General features: G+C 41.4%; 1 protein-coding gene across 1 annotated transcript; it reads left to right on the top strand.

The window, feature by feature from the left end:
- The first annotated feature begins 9,577 nt into the window (after nt 1–9,577).
- scrt2 (scratch family zinc finger 2) lies at nt 9,578–21,249 on the top strand. The gene is made up of 2 exons (XM_058050505.1): nt 9,578–10,129; nt 14,888–21,249. Exons 1-2 carry the CDS (start codon nt 9,967–9,969, stop codon nt 15,676–15,678), a joined length of 954 nt encoding a protein of 317 aa, XP_057906488.1. The 5' UTR covers nt 9,578–9,966; the 3' UTR covers nt 15,679–21,249.
- Nucleotides 21,250–23,246: the final 1,997 nt, after the last annotated feature.

Genomic DNA, 23,246 nt, shown 5'->3' with positions numbered 1-23,246 from the left:
ACCCGCTTGCCTCTGTTTTGCTCATTTGCAAAAATGTTGAGAGTAACAAAGACCACAGGAAATTGAAAAATTGTTACTAAGTATGAGAAAAAGCAATCATTTTCCACAGGGCCGCCTAATCCTGTGGAAATTGATGTCAGCCATCTTGCCTGACATGTACTAGAAGAAAAACACACGCTTGTCTGTGTGTACATACAATGCGTGTGTGGCTGCAGATTTCTTCTTATTTATGAAAGCGTTCCGTCTTTTGGGGTCACGGACTGTTTTCTTTTGTCCCTTCAGCCGCAAAAAAAAAAAAAAAAAAAAAAGCGTATTTGTCACTGGTGTGTTTTTCTCCATATCTTGCACTGTCAGTAATCTCTCCTGACTGCACCATACAGACGACACGCACGCAAATCTGCCCATTTGTTGCCTCGGTGGTCTAAACACTCCGGATATTATCTCACTTATGCATATTCTCGATCTTGCTTTGCGATGAAGTACAAATTAGAAACGACAGTCTATTAACTGCTCTGCTTAACACCGCTCTGACCTTGGTGACGGAACATAATGTGAAAAGACCTACGCTGACTTTTTATTTCAGGGACAAACCGGGGGGGGCAAAGATGCACTTCTGATTAATTAATGCAATTAATTTAGACCAAGATTATTGGAAGAATTATTTCTCAATAAAGCAGAGCAAGGTGCGATGATGACTGTAATAGTTTGGGGTTTAATTACAGCAATGGGAAATGAATGCGCTTGTATTGAGAACACAATGGAGCAGTTTTGAGTGTCTTACAATATGGGGAAAAAAATAATTACTTCCTTCTGTATGAAACCACGCTCGTTTTATAAGGCTTAGAATACAACAGACATGAGGGGGGGTACTTTGTAGCCCACATCTTGATTTTGATTCTTTTTGTCGTAGCACAAAAGAAATGATCTTTCCTTTGGAAGCTGCCACATTTATTCTTAGAGAGAGCATAGTAGCAGGGAAGCCGGCACAGATTTCATATGGTTTATTGCTGCTACTCTCGCTGGGATTATTTATTGAACTGCCGCTATAACCCCCGCCCCCTGTTCACTACAGCCACCCAAAGCCTCAGTTACCCCTCGTTATGCTACAGGAATGTACTGAGTACTGAGCGGGAATTTAAGTGCGATAATTCATACATGGGATGCTATTTACAGTAACACATTCGCACATTCCGCAGCTTCCTGTGAAGAATCTTGAAAGGAAAAATTGAAGAATTTGGTGTGAGTATTCCACAGGCTAAATGAAGAACAAACAAGCAACATGCAACACAGTGGAGGAGGAAAGATGATCATCTGCAGATGAAAGGCCCGAGAAGGAGAGGGGGAAGAGCTTCATTCACTGCCACGCAGCTGTCTTATTTGCAAGGTGTTTGAGAGACCAGTCCCCCCCCCCCCTTCTTCCTCCAAGAGGATGAAAAGATTCTTCTGAAGCCAAAAGGGTCTGCTATCATTTTTGGGCAGCTTGAGTGGTAGAGATGTTATTAGCATAAATTATCTCTGCAAAAAAAAAAAAAAAAAAAAAAATAGGAATGAACAAGCTCCTTTCTGCTTTTCACACTTAATTGCCCTATTTAGTGAACAGTTGCCCGTGGACAACAAATGCACACGCGCTCCGAGATGCACACAGGACAACAGGCAGACACAAGCCAAATAGGGCATGAGTGATACACTCAACTATCTGCCAAACAGTATTAGATACAGTGTGAATGGAGAGGCGGTTTGAGTTGTTGGACAGGAAATCCACAGCAAATTGTCAAATATTGCTTTCAGTGAGCCGTACATATGTACATTTAAAAAAAAAAAAAAACAAAAAACTCCACAAGAGTCAAATGCAAGCATGTCGGCAGCCAAGAGTCGGCAAATTCCAATCACAGGGCACATATAGACAAACAACCATTCACACTCACATTCATACCGATGGACAATTTGGAGTTTATTAGCCTAGCATGTTTTGGTATGTGGGAGTACCTGGAGAAAACCCACAAATGCACGGGGAGAACATGCAAACTCCACGCAGAATTACCCGATCGAACACAGGTCTCCTAGCTGTGTGGCCTGCATGCTAACCACTAACCACCACGCAGCTTTAGGATATTCATCAATTCATTCATTTTCTACTGCTTTTTCCTCACGAGGGTCGAGCGAGGGGTGCTGGAGCCTATCCCAGCTGTCTTCAGGCGAGAGGCGGGGTACATCCTGGACTGGTGGCCAGCCAATCACAGATTGGCACATATAGACAAACAACCATTCACACTCACATTCATACCTATGGACAATTTGGAGTCGCCAATTAACCTAGCATGTTTTTGGAATGTGGGAGGAAACCGGAGTACCCGGAGAAAACCCACGCATGCACGGGGAGAACATGCAAACTCCACACAGAGAGATGGCCGAGGATGGAATTGAACCCTGGTCTCCTAGCTGTGAGGTCTGCGCGCTAACCACTCGTCCACCATGCATACTATGTTACATTATTCTTTCTCACATATACACTTACAATACAATACACTTACAATATACATATATTATATATACACATATATACAAGGAGCTCTGAAAAGGAGCAGGAAGAAGCAAAGCTTATTAAATCCTACCCCATCTCCACGCCATAGCAGTTACCAATTCCATAAGTGATTTTTTTCCACACATATAATCACACAATCTTACATAAGACAAAACAACATAAGAAGAGTTTGAACATCGGACACCCCAGCAAAACCCCAGGACATTGCCGAAGCACACCACCACCAACCCCGCCAGCCAACCCACCTGGCCCCGACCCCCCTCCCCCTAGCCCCTGAGTGCACCCACCGAGCAGTCCCCGCACACCCCGCTGCCCTCCAATAAGACGCCATTTTGGCTGGACCCACAAGTATGTGTGATTCAGTGCCAAATTTTCAACAGCAATGCATACTTGTTGCATCAGCAGTGAACAAATATGGCGACTGCTCAAAAAAAAAAAAGCCTCATTGAAGTGACCCAGTAAGCAAAAGTGAGTTGAATTATAGATGCCTACGCCTAATGGACTCTTAGCTTCTTTTCACCTCACTCACTCGGATCAGAGTGACTTTATATAAGTACAGCCGAGTATGACACTTAAGATTTAATGCAATGGAAGTTCCGTATTCTGTTTAGCTCAGGGGTCTCAAACTTGCGGCCCACGGGCCACATTTGGCACCTTGATACCAAAGTTTAATGTTGAAATGACAGCTTAAAGCTGTGTGCACAGCGGACACAATTAACATGATTTTGGCCCCGCCCATACTGTTACCCTACCCTGTTACCCCGCCCTGTTTTGCTTTGGATTAGCAATGAAGCTAAAGGCTTATGATGCTGGGTACAAATAAATGCAGGAAATGATTTGGAATAAAAACGAAAAATACACGTCAAGATGAAGCATCTCATCAAACATGTTGCTAATTGCTAACATCTTGCTAATTGGGTAAAATGACTAAGTTTCATTAATGTTCATGTTAAAGGTTAAATAACTGTACATTTGAATCAGAAAAAAAAATTCTCTACCAACTGTATGTGGTTTCTTACGTTTTTCTTATTTGCTGTTTTATTATTATTTTACTTATTTATTACTGATTGATTGATTTATTGTTTTTATTCTTAATTTGTTTATTTTTTTTAATCTTATTTTGTGTATAGAAAAATAAAAATGAAGATATTTGAGAACAGTGGAATGTTTTATCAGATATTTTGGTGTGGAAAACTGGAACCAAAGTACTGAAAAAGTGTAGGGCATAGCAGAAGCAAGATAGTTTTTTTTATTGATTTTTTTCCAGTTTTTTTACCAGTTTTTAATAAATGCGTATTGTTTTTTTTTTTTTAAAACCTGATGCGGCCCGGCTTCACCCAGAACCTAGCTCCGGTGGCCCCCAGGTAAATTGAGTTTGAGACCCCTGGTTTAGCTGTTCTCTTGCCGTCAGGTGTCTGAATTAGCTGGGATTGACGTGATTAAAGAGGCATTGCGGTGTAAATATATAATAAACATTCCTGTGGAGAGGTAATTCTCAGCGGTGTGTCCCGTGGAACAGAGTGAAGGAACAAATCAAGTAGATTGACTTCATTAATTCAGCTGGCCAGGTCGTCTCCCAACCCTGGAGGGCCATAAAGGATGTTAATGAGGCTGATTGTATCACAGCTTCACCCCCATCCGACCAGAGCAGCCCAATGAGAAGACCATTCCTCCAGCCTGAGGGGGGGGTCAGTCGCTATGGTAACATCCTGAGGCTGTGACCACATGTCAGAGTCTAGGGGACATAAGCGAACCGGAGAACCAACCAGCTTGGATGCGGAAGAGTTGTGTAAACAATTGTTCCAGACATTTTCCAGCAAATGCAGGATTATTATTATTAATAATAATATATATTATTATTAAAATATATATATATATTATTATATATTTTATATAATAATTTATAATAATACATAATAATTATTAATATTTTAAAATTATTAATATTATTATATAACATATATAATAGCTGTCTTTGGGCGAGAGGCAGCTGGGAGCAGCCCTATTATTATATTCTATATTATTATTAAAATATATTATATATTATTATATATGTTATATAATAATTTATAACAATATATAATAATTATTAATATTTTTTAATTATTAATATTATTTTATAATAATATATAATAATATATAATATATTTTAATAATAATATAGATTATAATCTAGCTCCAGCACCCCCGTGACCCTCATGAGGAAAAAGCAGTAGAAAATGAATGAATTATTAATATTAATATTATTATATAACATATATAATAATATATATAATATATTTTAATAATAATATAGAATATAATAATAGGGCTGCTCCCAGCTGCCTCTCGCCCAAAGACAGCTGGGATAGGCTCCAGCACCCCCCGCGACCCTCATGAGAAAAAAGCGGTAGAAAATGAATGAATTATTAATATTATATAAAATATATAATAATATATATAATATATTTTAATAATAATATAGAATATAATAATAGGGCTGCTCCCAGCTGCCTCTCGCCCAAAGACAGCTGGGATAGGCTCCAGCACCCCCGCGACCCTGAGGAAAAAGCAATAGAAAATGAATGAATGAATATAATAATATTCTAATTATTATTATGCATTATTACAACATAAACAGAGTCATTTTTAATATTTAAATCTCTCTACATGATGATGACTGCAGACTGTTTCTGTGGAAAGTGTGCAAAAACACACTCGGCCTGAAGATGCACTGCCCAGCCGCGGTGTCGTAGATTTTTGTGAAGAGTCGCACACCGCACTCAACATCTAAAAGCTACCAATTAAGAATTTAAGGGCGTTAAAGAATGTGCTACGTTAAGTCCGGGTCAGAGACGGGGGATTATTATGAATAATTTAAAGGAAAACTGCACTTTTTTAAAAAATGTTGTCCATCATCCAAAATGCTTTTGTGACACACGTCTGTCTCTTTTCTGTGCATTCTAAAGATATAAAAACAGGTAAAAATAGGCAGCTAAGAATGTAGTTAGTTGGACACAACTATTCCAAGCTGCAATGCAATTGTTATTATTATTAAAGGGATAGTACAGATTTGTTAACATGAAGTTGTATGACATCCCCATCAGCAGTGTAGTGCATCAACGGTCACTTACCCCTACTTCCTTATGTGAGTTGATTTCTGGTCGGATTTTGGGGATGAGTATTTGATGAGTATTTCTGGTTCGTTGTGTGCAGTTATACGAGAAAGTAACAACAAGCGATTTTGAATTCTTTTTTTTAATTTTTTTTGTGTGCACACATATTTGTGATGCAAATATATTACTCTTTTGAACGCATATTGTTGAGTGAAGCCAAACTTCTACACATTTTTCGGTCCTTTGTGTTGAATTGTGGACTCCGATAGAGTAGCCACACACAATAACCAGCACAGACAGCTTTCTAGATCCTCCAGAATCTGCACCTATTCCAGCTGTATTTATTTGGATTTTGTGCTTACCTTGAATACAATCTGTTTTAAATGATTCCACCCATGGTAAGCACGAATGTGGCAACAATAAAACGTTTTGGAGGTGTTTTTAATGAATTATCTTTTTATCCGTCATTATATTATATGGGTGAAATTAAAAAAAGTGCATTTTTCCTTGAACTCTTTTGCAATGTATGCAATATAGCAGCCATGAAGGAAGTCAAACACCATCAGGTCTCACCGAGGATGGCTGAAGCGGGATTGAATACTGAGTTAACGTGCATCCACTGACGAAAAAGGTCATCATTTCACACAATCCCTCTTGGCCTGAACCCTCTTGTCCTTGTCTTGGCATTCCGACTGAACATGGTGACAGTAACATGAACATGTAATGAACAATCATAATTGTGTGATAAATCCACACTGTGATTTGTCACCTTCTCCTCTTGGGTGTTGCCTTGTCGGAGGCGCAAGGTCGCCATTCGTGGCGAGGATGATTTAGAATATGAGAGAGGACACCCTAAGTGGCCGGATAAATTTGTGGCACCTTTAATGACGCATCAACATGGAAGAGAAAAAGTAATGAGACCTTTCATCTCAAGCTTGAAGGATCTTCAGGTGATGTGGAGGATCGAATGCCGCAAATACGTCACGCTCATATACGGAAATATATAGTATATCAGGACTGTCAAATGATTATTATTTTTTAAAATCAGATTAATCATGGTTTTCACATTAATTAATCATGATTAATCACCATGTCACATTATGCCTGAAATATGCCCATTTTTACCTGAGCCCAGCGCAGCTCGGCGCACCCACGCCTCCTTCCCTCTCACCTGCACAAATGACACAGAACGTTTAACACAGCCGAGTGTAATCTTAACCAATCAAATGGACGCCTACCCATTGCCTTTAAATGCGTGTCACCAAGTACACCACCTCGCAGGACACTTGTAATCTGTTCTTGACAGTTACATTAAACACAGCAGCAGGCTAATCCTGGCATCGTGCTTGCGATGCACCTGCATTAGTGCTGTGTCACCGCCAAAGAGGAGAACCTTTGATCGTATATTCTCGGTATCTTGTCCTCATTCTCCTAGAGGAAAAATTAAAAGCTCCTACAGCCAGATTTTAACAACCAAATGTTATATTAATCTTTACTTTTAGTTGTTAACTATTAGCATGAGTTTGCTCATGAGTTTGCTGGCCAATCATGAATGAAAATCAATCAATGAAATGGGCATCTCCATAAAGCTTGTCAGCAGAAGGAAGCATAAATTGCCGTAAAATGTCCTGGTAGATTACTGTGTTGACTGCACACTTCAGAAAACACAGTGGACCAACACCAGTGGATGACATTCTTACCCAAATCATCACTGACTGTGGAGACTTCACACAGGAAGTCACACTTCAAGTCCAGCTTGAAGTCCAGTGTGAAGTTTCCACAGTCAGTGATGATTTGGGGAGCCTGGATCACCTGTGGCCTGTGGATTATTTATTTAATTGGCCTTTATTGGTACATTGGAGGAATAAAATTAGCTAATTCATAATAATAACACAGAGCTTTGTCTAAAATACATTTCAATATCAATGTGAGTGCAGTATTACAGGGGTGTAGAACTGGAATTTATGGTAATGGTTATGGTTTTATTTCATTTGAACATGCATCAGTTTACAATTGAATGCATCACATAATCAGTTCACAGTTCCACATGTCCAAAAGGAGTAGGAAGAAGCAAAGCTTATTAAATCCTACCCCTCCATCTGGTACTTTTACAATCAGTAACTGTTACATTTGTTCACTTCCTGCTTTCCATAATATAGTTTAATGTTTTTTTTTTTTTAATAATGACTCTTCAAGACTCTTCATCCTTATATTTAGCAAACATCAACTGCTTGTATTGTTTCTTGAATTGGCTCATCGTTGTTGCATTGTTTGATTTCCTTACTCAATCCATTCCATAGTTTGATTCCACATACTGAAATGCTATGGCTAGCATAACGTAGTCCTAGCATAGAAGTGTTTCAAATGTACTTCTTCCCTGAGATCATATTTCTCCTCTCTTGTAGAGAAGTATTGGATGACATTTTTAGCTATTTGGTTATTTTTAGCCTTATGTATTATTTTAGCTGTTTGAATATGAACTATATCAGCAAGTTGAAGTATTTGTGATTTTAGAAATAAGGAGTTAGTATGTTCTCTGTAGGCGGCATTATGAATTATCCTTACTGACCTTTTTTGCAGTACATTGAGTGAGTGAAGATTGCTTTTATAGTTATTAGCTCATATTTCCACACAATAAGTTTAGATATGGTAGAACCAGAGAGCAATAAAGAGTGTGGAGTGATTTCTGACAAAATTTTACTGAGAAATATTTCTGGTCATATTATGTTGTATTTGTAATATTTGTATATTTCTACAAATATTGTACAATATTCATCATATTGACAATTAATTAATTAATATGAAGTGGCATGAAGTAAAATATAACAGACGCTTGTATTTAATTATTGACAGCCAGTGAATGTATGTAGTACTTGTTGGTTAAGAATTGCATTGTAATTTATCACAACTGAATAAAATAAACAGGGGGAAAAAATCCATAATTCAATTGAATATTATCACATTTTTGAAAGGAATCTATTAAAAAAAACAAAAAAAATGTGGATGATTTGACTTTTAGAATCAAACATGTGGTTCCTGTTGATGGTGAATCAAACAGGTGTGGAATGAGTTTCTGATTTATTTGGTTTCCTTTTGAACTGTAAATGAAGGTTTTTCACTTCCAAAGTCAAAATCAACGTTGAGCTTTGAGGAAAAATCTAATTCATTAATTCATTCCCACAACAAGTTCACACAAACACAAAGCAAATGCTGAGATTCCTGGCTAATTTTGCGAGCGTGGATCTAATTCTAGATTTCATTCTAATTCAAAAAGATGTAATTAATTAATCAGATAATTCCCTGTCACGCATGGCAGGACACACATCTGTGGGAGAAAGCACTGCTCCCTGAAGCCGCCTCATCAACAACCCCCGGGAAATCCCGAGCGTCTTTTTCCCAAAAAAAAAAAAAATGGGTCCGGTAGTCCCAGACATGACCTCCATCAGTATAGTTTTGCAGGGCCCGCTAACATGTGAAAGCTGTTCGAGGTAACGCAGACGACATGAGGGAGGCGGCGGCAGCGCCTTTGCACAAGGCAAACATAAACTGTGCCACTTCATCTGAAAACAATGGGGGGACAGGACACCGAGTGTGCTCTCATCCACGTCTCCATTGTCTCCATCCCACCTCTTTCACTCCTCCTCCGAGCATGGAGCATAAGCGGGGTGAAAGAAGCAGAGGAGGGGAATGGAAGTAAGGATAGAGGAGGGGGGGGGAGCAGCAGCAGCAGAGGGGGCAGCGGGGGTCTGGCTATGTTCTTTCTCCTGTGTCTGTGTGCGAATGCACAGACGGTTCACTAGTAATTTGATGTGTGTCCCCGGGGACATTTGATGGATTAAAGCTAAGCAGCTCCATTTCGCAGCACCACCTGATCTTCCACTGCCTGTGCCCCATATAAAGGCTGGCGTGATTGCTGATCTCAGCTAGTCTGACAGTGTGTCTCTCTCTCTCTCTCTTTCTCTCTCCCTCCCCTGCGCCTGTCTCCATCTCTTCTCCTCCTCACTGGTCCTTTAAGCCGGCTGCATCACAGGAGCTATCCAGTGCTGAACAGGATCACTTTTATTTATTTATTTTTCATTTTTTCTGGGGGAAACTGAGGGAGCCAGAGTGCATTACACAGCATTGAAATCAGCGTTGTTTTCACCACTGGGTTGCATTTTTTTTTTATTATCATCTTTTGTTTTTCGGACACTGTTTTCTTCACAAGGATTAACCGTGAAGCCAGCATTATACCCGTGTGCTCTCTCTCTCTCTCTCTCTTTTTTAAGAAGGTTTTTATTTTTTGCTTTCATGCGTTTTCCGCCGCTCTGTGTTATCATCCACTGAAACATGCCCCGTTCGTTTTTGGTGAAGAAGATCAAGCTTGATGATTTTTCTTCATCCAATGCAGCCACCAACAATCATCACCACCACCTAAACGACTCGCTGACTTTTGCAGGCTCCATCACAGACTCGGTGACCAGCCTCGGCGGTGTTCGTCTGAGCGAGAATGGTGAGTTCACATACCTCCAGTTTGCAGACATGCAGACCGATGATGTGTGTTAGAGTGCTTGATTTCAGCACGCCCGATAACTCCACACTTAGCACAGATGGCATCATCCTTTGTTTTTGTAGCCAATAACATGTTGGTGGTGTGGGAAATGAAGAGCTGAGCTAACTGCTATTTGCATCAATATATATCCCGAATAATCTTCCACCGGGCTGCCCCTCACTACCCCCCCCACCACCACCACCCTGCTCCCAGACTTTTGTTTTTTTGACTCCAAGTGAAGGACAGACACGATTCAGGTCACAGCCGCGGATTAGCTTATGTAAATAGGGAACAAAACGTGTGTCTAATCACTTGTGTATGTATGGCCGCTTCAGCACCAACGCAAGCTGAACGCTCGCTAGCGGATTTTATTCGGTCTTCATGCGGGTTGATAGACGTGAGAGACCGGAGTACCGGACCATACATTTGTCCTTAGCTGTTATTGTCCTTGAGTTTCCCATCATGGTCCGATCCTCCCTTTTGCCCCCCTCTCCCCTCTCCAAATGGAGCATGCACATGTCTCCCCACCCCCATCGCATCGCTCGGCTACATCTTTCTCTTCCTTCCGGGCATTTGAAAAAACTAGCAGGGGTTAGAGTTTCAGCCATGCAGGCCCATCGCCGCCACAAGAGACATGAAATGCGTTGAACAAGTGCAGCCTAGGAAGGAGGCGGCGAGCGATAGGAAAGAGAATAAGGAGACTAAAATGCTTGGGTATAGCGTCAAGGTCCGTCACGTGAGGTTTTACAGTAAACGGGAAGGAAAGGCTCGAGAGCCTCACACTGTGGCTCGGACAGTCTGAGCTCCACTCTACAGCGCCGAGAGCGACCTTCACTTTCACAGTCACAGTGTAGTTTAAGATCATTGCTTCCATTTTGCGGCCCTAAGTGCCATATGTGCGCCTTTGTTATTATTATTATTTATTAGGATATCTTTACAGCATTATGACAGATTAATATTGCTAATGGACACCTGTTATTCAGTCAGTTTTTTAATGGATCTGACTTTTTGATTGTTTGATTAAATTACAAATACTTCAGAGTGTCTTCCTTGGTTATGGTTGATCTATCTATAAAAATAACCTTGAAAATTCAGTCAATGTTTTTTTTTTTAAGCCAAGCCTACAAAAGGGTAAACAGATGAATTACCAGGAGACGTCAAGCATCAGCACTTCTGCTGTGCTAGGAGATTTTTTTTTTTTTTTCTTCCCCCCATTGTGGAGACATTTGACTTGAGTGTCTGTTGACAACAAAGAGGGCTGGCTGAGAGGGTCCATTAATTACATGCTTGCTTTGCATCTGAGGAATGAGTCTATGAGGCTGTAAAAAAAGGCTTATACAGCCCGGCGTGTGTCCTAAACGACGAGCTTCATTCCTGACCTTGACTCATTCAAACACAGTAAACAACTCTGAGATGTAATCATATTATAGAACTGTAGTGTTATTTAACAAAAAATCCGAAAGATTTTTCATTATTTATACATTTTGGTATGTGTTGCCTGTCACCGAAACGGTCAACCCACGCGGTGTCACATGGGAGTGTTTACATGCCTGGTGTTTCGATGTCATAGCTGTGTCTTTCACAAAATCGGTGCATGGACAAAAAAAGTCCTTGGCCATCGACACACCGCCATCCAAGAGCACTTGAGCTGATTTCTTAATGGTTTCTTCAAGCCACTTGAGCATGCTCGCCGCATTAGACAGGTGACCCTCTTCACGAACCGATATACGTCTCCAATTGTCAGTCCTCGAGCAAACCGGGTTCAATAAACTAGCATTGTTTTGTCGCCTGATACCCGCTCTTGTTGTTGGCCTCTTGCAACATCTGCACTATTTTACACAGGATAGAATATTGATCAGTTCAAATGTTTGAATTTCATTAAAAAGCCATCAATACCCAATTTCCACTGCTTGCTGCACACAGTGTTTATAGGAATGGCATTTTCTGCCAGCTATGCACCAATGCCTCTCTGGGAAAGAAATTCTCGTTTCTGCATTCAAATGATCAACCTAAATAATCAAAAGGTGTATTTCCCCTGAAGGTAAACTGCAACTTGAATGCATTCAGCTCTCCGGAGTCGCAGCATGAGAATGTATTGGCTTCTTTTTTGGTTGCCAGTAAGCCTTTTTAGTACTTTTGGCACTAGGCTCTTTCAGGAAGGAAATGAGAGCCTCAAATGATGCCAGGAAATATTTCTCTCGGAATTCAGGTTCTGTACTAACAGGGAACTTTTCGGTATCACTCTTAAGAGTGTTTAACCTCCTTGAAGGAGGACAAAATGCAACGTACCCGGTCATTAGCATAATGCAAATGGGCAATATTTCCATCACTGCCTCTGTTACTACCTCAATCATATTTATTTATGTAACAATCCAATAGAATACACTCATATGTGACTTTACTCACCAGTATACACCAGTCATTATTTGCACTATGACCCATTGATCATTGCACTAAAATTAATATATCTGCTCCTGCATATGCTCCTGTGCAATACTATGTGTATATTTTGGATATCTTGTATATATTTTGTTAAATTGTCTTTTTTACTTTACTTTTATATACTTTTTTTTTTTTAAACTTGACTACTGCACTGAAAGGAGAAGCTCTCCAATCTCGTTGTACATCTTGTATAATGACAACAAATGCCATTCCCATTCCCATTCCCAGTTGTACACAGTAGCCATACATTAGAACAGTGTTTTTTACATTGGAAAAATCTTGTGGCACACCACTAACCAAAAATGTTACAAAATGTCACCACAACGTCACACGTGCATCAATAAGTCTATGGGAGGAACAAGGCAGGTGTTGCCACACGGAGCAATATTACATTGCTATGCTAGTCTTTACGCCACAGACACTCGACAGTTGCCACGTTTTTACATGAAGAGTTTTTCTCTTTCCGAATGACCTTTCGGGAAACAATGGTATCCATGGAAAGGAATATTCCAATCTCTTGTCTACATGCGCCGTGAAAATCAAACAGAATAGTCAATAGGGCATGCCCAGTAAAGCGTAAACATCAACATCACGTGATAAGTTTTTCTTTCACTTGTTGGAATAACTCCGTATTGCCACTTTTTCGTCTGTCCAGTCTTGAAATTTAGTTTGAATCAAAAACAAACTTTGCTGAGTCCGGCGCCGATTGCTGGCCTCCATTTTTAAAAGTGAAGAACGTCTGGATCTGCGTGCTACGTCATATCTGAGCATGCACTGAAAGAACGCACCCGGGATAAATTTAAACAGGAAAAGGTCAAATTCAATCTTGCTAATATTTTATAATGAAACTCAGGACATGTTTTATATAGATATATATTTGATTTTTTTTTATAAAACTGCACTTGTGAATAGTAATACATATTGCATAACTGCAGGGTCTTGAGACATGCTAACTCGCAAACTAGAGAGCTATCGACCTAAACGGTAGCCTCCAAGTTATTTCCTTTAAACTTAAAACGCCAAAAACTTACCACTTCCACACGGATAGGGAGGATAACTATTGTTATTTAACCTTTAACATGAACATTAATCAAACGTAATAATTTTTTCTGGGTACATGATACCATACAGCATCCATATCAAACTTGCGCGGGCCGCACTGACATTAAACTTTCATATCAAGGCGGGGGCCTCAAACTAGTGTCCGTGTGTTTGAGACCCCATGGTTTAGATTCAGTTTCACAGATGGCGGTAATGCACACGAAAGCTGCTTGCCAACCGCCAATAAACAACAGAAGAAGAAAAACACCACAGAGAAAAAGGACGCACCCTGACAACTTTCCGTTTGGAATATTCAGGAATATTCCATCCCTGTTCAATTCTTTCCGTTTGAGCAAATAAACCAAATGAAATTGTAATATTTGGCTCCATGTATACTATTGACATAATGGCTGTTGACATCATATTTGCAAATGATGATTAATAAATGGGGCGGCACGGCGGTTTAGTGGTTAGCACGCAGACCTCACAGCTAGGAGACCAGGGTTCAATTCCACCCTCGGCCATCTCTGTGTGGAGTTTGCATGTTCTCCCCGTGCATGCGTGGGTTTTCTCCGGGTACTCCGGTTTCCTCCCACATTCCAAAAACATGCTAGGTTAATTGGCGACTCCAAATTGTCCATAGGTATGAATGTGAGTGTGAATGGTTGTTTGTCTATATGTGCCCTGTGATTGGCTGGCCACCAGTCCAGGGTGTACCCCGCCTCTCGCCCGAAGACAGCTGGGATAGGCTCCAGCACCCCCCGCGACCCTCGTGAGGAAAAGCGGTAGAAAATGAATGAATGATTAATAAATGTTAATTATAAAAAGTGATATTGGATAATTCCTCACGGCACACCTGAGGGTTTCTCAAGGTACACAAGGTTGAAGTACATGCATTAAAGTACTCCCAAAGCACATCTTCCACCTATGCTCCACGTTTGTGCCTGCCATTCAGCAATCATAAACATAAGCTTGAGCCAACACAACTCGTGCCTTCATCTTTATGGGAATATTTTAGCGACTTTCCTCAACGCAGCTGAGCTCATCAGGTTTCCGTGCATGGCTGCACTTTTGTGTGCTCCAACCTGTTGGGATGCGGAAGAAATGCAATTACCTCCGTGCGGCTCTTTGACTATTTCATCCAACATGATAATGATGTAATCAGCAGGCATGTCACCGCGTCCTCATCCATCACAACTGCTGGCCAACTGTGTTTGCGTGCGTCTCTTTACCCAGGCTACATCCAGGATTACATCACGCCATCTGTATACCAGGGGGAGAAGAAGATGGAGCACAAGCCGGTGTCGGACCCGCTGTACACCCACGTGAGCAGCGGCGGCGAGTACTGCGACCCCGACCTGAAACACCCCGACAGCCCCCAGTCGGGCATGACCGCCAGCGGCTTCTACAGCGGCGAATCGGAGGCCCTGTCCGAGGGTTACACCATGGATGCCTTCTTCATCTCTGACGGGCGCTCGAGACGAAAGGGAGACGTCGAGGCTCGCGAGGGAGATTCGAGAAGCAGCAGCGCCAACGCCGCCGCGCAGGAGAGGGCGACGGGTACGGCTCGCCACACCTGCAACGAGTGCGGGAAGACGTACGCCACCTCGTCCAACCTCAGCAGACACAAGCAGACGCACCGCAGCCTCGACAGCAAGATGGCGCGCAAGTGTCCCACGTGCGGTAAAGTGTACGTGTCCATGCCGGCCTTGGCCATGCACATCCTCACCCACGACCTCAAGCACAAGTGCGACGTGTGCAGCAAGGCCTTCAGCCGGCCGTGGCTCCTGCAGGGTCACATGCGCTCGCACACGGGGGAGAAGCCCTTTGCTTGCGCGCACTGTGGCAAAGCCTTTGCCGACCGCTCAAACCTCCGCGCCCACATGCAAACACACTCTGCCTTCAAGCACTACAGATGCAAGCGCTGCAATAAAACCTTCGCTCTCAAGTCCTACCTGAACAAGCACTATGAGTCAGCTTGCTTCAAGGGCTCCGCAGACGAAGACGACTCTGGATCAGACAACTAACAGTGTGGAAGTTGCGGAATTTTGAACCCCCCCGCCCCCCTCCCTTTCACCATTATAGGTTCACAACCGTTAAACCCCCGATCACTCTGCCTTCCATGCCTTTTTTTCTTCCCTTTTTTTAGAAAGCAATATTTTCACTGAGATTATGAAGAAGCTCTAACGATAACGGCAAAGACTATTTCAGAAGATGCTGGATTTCTTTTTCCCTGCACAGTAGCTAATCGTCCACAGATAAATACAATCATTGACCTTTCCCAAATAGAAACTGTAGATGATAGTCGTAGACGTAAGCGACGTGCTCATGCACTAGCATGGGCGCAGACGAACACACACACACACACACACACTTATACACACGTTCACAATTATATACGAGGCCTGGCATGTGAATTTTTATCAATGACTATACTAATATCAATAGTAATAATATTTAGATTCTTGATATTTTATAGCAAATAGTAATGAGAAAAAGAACAAAAAAAAAACAACCTAAAAAAGGACAGTGTTTTGTTTTTTTTTTAGAGACAAAATGACCTCTTGTATTTTTATGCTGCTTTTTATTTGCTAAGAATTGAATTCTTTTGCAACTGCCAACATGAACTTTTTATGAAAATGTGAACTATGACAGTATTTGCAAAAAAAAAAACAAGGGGAGATCATTTTAAAAAGGTTAAAAAGACAACCCCCTTTTTCCACACCAATGTTATTTTTCTATTTGATTTTTCTAAAATTATTTTTTTGTGCTTAATATTTCTTGTTAAAAAAAAAACAAAACATCTTTGTAACTGTGGGTATTTCCAAAACATTTTACGAAGCTCTCCATTGATGTTGAAATTCTTTAAGAGCTAAGATGTGGAAGTGACCTGTGTGACAGGTCTCATGTACTGGAATTAAGTCGTCTGACTCAAATAACCGGAGAACCGGAATAAGAGGTCGGGTGGTTTATTTGTCGACGGTTATGAAAATACATTGTTCTTCCTCCGCCTTGGTGGCGTACGTCTGCTGCCTTTTTAGGTGCATGGGTCAGAGAATGAGCTCTCCTCGCATAAAAAGTTTGAGTTTGAGCGAACACACCCTCAGTTACAAAGTGACTCTTTTTATAATGTCGCTCAAAGCTCCATTCATTTTTTTTAAGCTGCGTCTAATTAGTATGTAAATACTTGATTTCATTATTTATTTCGTAATTTATTTTCTATTTATTGAAGACTTAATTGCTATGTATTTATTTATTTATAATTGAAAATAATCCGATGAACTTGTAAGATGCTGCTGCACTTCAACAAAGAAAAATGTTTATATGCATGAAAACTGTAGAGAGTCCACCAGGACTTAGTTTTTTAAAGAGGAACAATGTACAGTACCACCGCAAGCGGAAGTCACACTCTTGGTTTATTACCGTGGCAATAACTTCACCGACATGACAACTGACGTGTTTAACAATCACAGCTGTCTTGTTTCCACTCGATGTAGGGCAATAAAAAGAAACCTCCAAATATTCTCAATCTTGTCTCCTAAAAAAAATGAACACAATAAGCTCCCAGAGATTCTTGATACAGATGTAATGTAGGTGTGATTATGTCACACCAAGGTTTCAAAGGTGCAAAAGCAATAATAACGGTGGTGCGGTAGCTTTTTTTTTTTTCTACAGAAGTGCTACAAGAAACAAGTGGAAGTGCTATTTTATATGCTTATTGTTGTGTTATTGTATCAAGGTTTTATAAGAACAGTTAAGGACCATTTGACTGCTATAGAAGACTAATTAAATGATTGAATAACAAAGTGAGCTGCACAGTGCTCGAGTGGTTAGCGTGCAGGCCACACAGCTAAGAGACCCGATTTTTCGATTCCGTCCTTGGGTATCTCTGTGTGGAGTTTGCATGTTCTTCGGTTTCCTCCCACATTCCGAAAACATGCTAGGTTAATTGGCGACTCCGACTTGTACTATACAAGTATACCTACCAACTCATTCATTCATTCGTTTTCTACCGCTTATCCTCGCGTGCTGGAGCCTATCCCAGCTTTCTTCTGGCGAGAAGAATTATAGAAACTCACATTCACATAATTAACCTAACATGGATGTTTCTGGGGGCCACACAGTCAGGAGATCAGTTTCGACCTGGGTTCGATTCTTTAGAGAAGGTCATGAACAAGCATTTATGGTCAATAAATAGTTATGTTGGGCTGCACGGTGTTAAAGTGGTTAGCGCGCAGGCCAAACAGCTAAGAATCCAGAGTTCGATTCCATCCTCGGCTATCTCTGTGTGGAGTTTGCATGTTCTCCCCGTGCATGCGTGGGTTTTTTTCCGGGTACTCCGGTTTCCTCCCACATTCCAAAAACATGCTAGGTTAATTAGCGATTCCAAATTGTCCATAGGTATGAATGTGAGTGTGAATGGTTGTTTGTCTATATGTGCCCTGTGATTGGCTGGTGACCAGTCCAGGATGTACCCCACCTCTCTTGCCCCAAGACAGCTGGGATAGGCTCCAGCACCCCTGTGACTCTTGTGAGGGGAAGCGGTAAAAAATGAATGAATGAAATAACAAAGTGGGCTGCACGGTGCGAAAAGTGGTTAGCGTGCAGGCCACACACCTAGGAGACCCGAGTTCGATTCCACCCTTGGGCAACTCTGCGTGGAGTTTGCATGTTTTCTGGTTTCATCCCACATTCCAAAAACATGCTAGGTTAATTAGCGACTCCAAATTGTCCATAGGTATGAATGTGAGTGTGAATGGTTGTTTGTCTATATGTGCCCTGTGATTGGCTGGCGACCAATCCAGGGTGTACCCCGCCTCTGTCGCCCCAAGACAGCTGGGATAGGCTCCAGCACCCCCTGCGACCCTTGTGAGAATAAGCGGTAGAAAATGAATGAATGTAAAAAAAAGTAGGATCTGGTAAACAATCTAATGCACATCCGACTCCCCCTGTTATTCGTCCCCGACATCCTCCCCCTCGCCCCATCAGCCTCCATCTCCATCCCAACTGCCTCTAAACAGACGCACAGAGGATGAGATGTGCTGAAGTGGGATTGGCGGAGGGCGGCCGAGTGTGGGAGGATAACAGGTGTTTGCAGACAGACTGCAGATAGGAAGCGTAATTGAGTTGGTGAGCAACCTCCAAGGGGAAGGTCAAGCACCAGCAGGCAAATGCACTGTCAGCTATTTGCATATTGCAAATGGATGAAACCATCGCAGTGACGGCGAATTTCTAACACTAAAAGAAAAAAAAGGAGTTTCCGCTCTGTTTATGCGGCCGATATATCCTGTCGACGGCTGTCGACAGCAGTGCAGCTGAATCACTGCGTGAGAGCAACCGAACCACCTGTCTCCTATCACCACCATTTGGCACGTCTATGAATGATTGAACTTTGAACCAACGCACAAATCATTACTTCCATCAGACTCTTTCTTATAGGTTATATATATATTTTGTGTCTATTTTACAGTAGGAGAACGATAAAGCATTTTAAGCGTTGAGTTTGAAGCAGATTGGATTATTGACTTCCACATTGTGACCGAAACGCGGCATTGTTCCTCTTTGACAATTTTTTTGTAAATAGATGTGTAAATACATAACAGCTATAATATGCATGTAGACATTTAATTTCCCTTTTTTTTCTACCCATTCTGTCTTTTTTTTTTCTTACAAAAAAAAAGAGACAAAAACATGTATGAATTACAGTCTGGGTGGCCACATGAATCAGGGAGTGTCTCGATATTCTGGAAGCTACAAAGAATTGATCATGCTCAACCCCTTCCCCCCTTCCTTCCCCCCTATTCCTTCCTTTATTTATGTGTGCAGCTCGGCTGTGCAAAGAGAAGTGCCAAAAAAGTATGATTTCCATGACAAAAGCCTTCAACATATGGTTGGCTGCTTGAAACCTTCCATATGGCCCTCAAAGAAAAAAAAAAAAAAAAAACTGATTAAGATTTTCCACTTTCTCGCTCTTTCTCTCTCTATTTCTCTCTCTCTCTCTCTTTCTATTTCTCTTTCTGAAACTTAAGCCATGATTGCTGAGGGGTGTTTTGATTTCTCTTGTTCTGCTACAATTTATGATGACAACAATAGCAATGATAACGTTAATAAAAACAATAGCACAAGCAACCTGCATGTCTACTCTTATTGCAGAAAAAAAACTTTCTTGTTTGTCATTTTTCATGCAACATACACAATAATTGACCCGAATGCTGTATGAGAACCAAATCACGTATAATGTATTCTGCAAATTGGTGTAATATATAAGTGTGAAACACATCGAGAGGGGAAGTGGACTTAGTCAACATTAACTCAGTGGGTAATTATGACAGTAATGCGCCTTCAGCTGGTGCCTCCTCTGTCATTGTTTGAGAGGTTTTAAGGGCTTTATTGTCAATTTACTTCAAATTTCATTACTAGGAAGCACACAGCTATACTATTGTTCGGCGTGGCTGTCTTGGATAGGAGAGAACGTGACGGGGCTGATGACACTTTGAATAAGAGCTAAGACGTCTGAATTATTTAAAAAAAAAAACAAAAAAAACCCAGGCATCTGTTTTAAGCTCTTCCTGGTCATTACATTTTTAATGGGACATTGATTTTATGCTGGAACTACTCTTTCTGAGTGACTCCATAAATATGGAAGAAAATAAAAATGAATCATGACACCAGACAGGGATTATTATTCTGGGTTTTTTTCTTGATTAGTTTCCAGGGAATATACAACACTTCAATTGAAGTGCTTGTGTCCTTCAGAGTCCTCTAGCAGCTCCGCGGCATCATGACCGAGCATTGCCGAGATATTCTTGCCTTCCACGTGGAAGCCGTTAATTTAAAGGCATACAAAAAGAGCCAATAAATGCATGCCGACGCCCGTCCCGGAACTGTGTTAAATACAGAAACAACAGGACAAGCTTCACCCTGCACACATGTCGCTGCTTAATAATAAGGTTTTACGAAGCAAGTAAACAACTGCCTTCATTACATGGCAACAGACTGTAAAATGGGGACCCGTGCAATTCAATTACATCACCAGCCTGTGCAACAGGAGCCATCATCAGCACCGTGAGGAAGGTGGGGAGGGCATGTAGCCCCGCATGCACATCAACCAAAGACTGCCGCCGCCAACGCCGCCGCCGCCCGCTGCCACGCTCTCCCAGAGCATGTCAAGTAAATTATTGAAACCAACCTGCAAAATTGAGAGCGTGATGCTCACACTTCAAAGATATTGACCCCGAGGAGGCATCATCGTTTGAGAGAACATATGAATATTTCTGAAAGAGGGAGATGGGTCGCTGCAAGGTCACGGGGGCCTCACGGCTCACATTCATCCACAGTTGATACTTGATGGTGTATTTTCCTACTGATTCTTAATAATGAAAGGCATCATATTCGACAAGAAAACCTCCCCGTATGTAAACAAAGCGCAACTTACAGCAAAAGACGAATATGATACATTCTCAGAGAATCTTCTATTTGAAGTACATTTTGAAATTGTTAGTTGTAGTTGTAGGATGAGTGGTGAGCACGTAGGCCACACAGCTAAGAGACCCGGGTTTGATTCCCCCCCTCAGGCATCTCTGTGAGTTTGCATGTTCTTTCCCGTTTACTCCAGTTTCCTCCCACATTCCAAAAACATGCTAGGTTAATTGGCGACTCCAAATTGTGAGTGTGAATTGTGAGTGTGAATGGTTGTTTGTCTATATGTGCCCTGTGATTGGCTGGCCACCAGTCCAGGGTGTACCCCGCCTCTCGCCCGAAAACAGCTGGGATAGGCTCCAGCGCCCCCCGCGACCCTCGTGAGGAAAAAGCAATAGAAAATGAATGAATGAATGAGTTGTATGATGAGTGGTTAGCAAGAGACACGGGTTCGATTCCGCCCTCAGGCATCTCTGCGTGGAGTTTGCATGTTCTCCCCGTTTCTCCGGGTACTCCGGTTTCCTCCCACATTCCAAAAATATGCTAGGTTAATTGGCAACTCCAAATTGTCCATAGGTATGAATGTGAGTGTGAATGGTTGTTTGTCTATATGTGCCCTGTGATTGGCTGGCCACCAGTCCAGGGTGTACCTGTTTATAATTGTTACATAATTGTTTGACATAATTGACAAAATTAATCTTGAATGACTTGTCTTTTCTTGATTGATGATTTCATCCACAAATATCATGATTTTACTGAGTTTTGCCATTATTTTTCCATTAACTGCATATTGTAGTTGTACATATTGTATTGTATTGAGTTATCATTTGATATGCAACACTGCAAAAAAATATATTTTGATTCCCTTTCAATCAACAGGTTCGTAGAATGTGTTCTTTCAAATAAGAATTTCCATTATTATGTCTAAATTCATACAGATTAAATTAGTACAACTAGCTGTAGGATGAACCAATTCATGCCAAACTCTCACATTTTGGAAAATGAATAGGTTCAATATATTGTTGAATAAAATGATTCACATGCAACTGGTGTCATGTGTTAGATTAATTCATTAGATTCATGTCATGAGAACAACTGTCATTATTTTGTTGCTAAGATTCGGAATAAACTGGTGACGTCCCAGCTGTGACCCTTCATGGAGACGCCCCCTGTTGGCAGAACACATGTAATGCATGAAAAATAAACAATAACAAACATCCATCCATTTTCTGTACCGGTTATCCTCATGAGGGTCGTGGACATGCTGGAGCCTAACCCAGCTGTTTTCGGGCGAGAGGCGGAGTACACCCTGGACTGGTCGCCAGCCAATCACAGGGCACATATAGACAAACAACCATTCACACTCACCTTTATGGACAATTTGGAGTCGCCAATTAACCTAGCATGTTTTTGGAATGTGGGAATAAAGGTCACCGTGCAGCCCGACAACAAACAATTCCATTTTAATTTTACAGGATCAACATTTTTAGCAAAAAAGGGTGGACTGCCCCCAAAAATACAAAGACTGTCCTGCATCCTGCCAAAAGTATTTGGAAGAGGAGGCCAGTCCAAGCAGCTTTAAGCGGCCCTTTCAGGAGTACGCAGTTACTTAGTCTCTGCACATTGTGCATCACAGGATAGCTGCTCATTAAAACCTCCATTCCTGGGTGTTTCATCAAGTGAGATTGCCAAGCTCTTTAACTCACTGTTCTTGATGTTTGTGCTGTTTGTGGAAAAACCCATCTGTTTCCTCGTCTCTCTGTTGGCACAGGGTCCACCTCATCCGTATGCTACGCTTTTTGAAGTTGTGTCGGAATCACATTTTTATGCATCTAAGATATCCGACTTGTCATCAGCACTCAGGCAAAAGTCAAGAGTGGCGTGCCTTAAATAGCAGCCCTTCCCCTTCATCGGGAACAAAGAAACAAACAAGCATAGAAAGGGACAAGACACCGTTCAATTGTTCACATTAATTGGTATATCTGAGAAAATTGTATTTCATATTATATATATACAGTATATATACTCTGGCTTAGTTGTTAGCATGTTGGAGATCTAGAAGATTTGGGTTCGAATCTCCTTTGGGCATGTGTAGAGTTTACATGTTCTCCCCATGCAAAGGTTTTCTCCAAGTACAACAACAATCCATCCATCCGTTTTCTATGCTATGCCGCTA

The sequence above is a fragment of the Doryrhamphus excisus genome, chromosome 16 (genome assembly GCF_030265055.1).
Source record: "Doryrhamphus excisus isolate RoL2022-K1 chromosome 16, RoL_Dexc_1.0, whole genome shotgun sequence".
Lineage (NCBI taxonomy): Eukaryota > Metazoa > Chordata > Actinopteri > Syngnathiformes > Syngnathidae > Doryrhamphus > Doryrhamphus excisus.
Note: the sequence above shows the minus strand (reverse complement) of the source record. Positions and strands in the feature narration are given on the sequence as shown.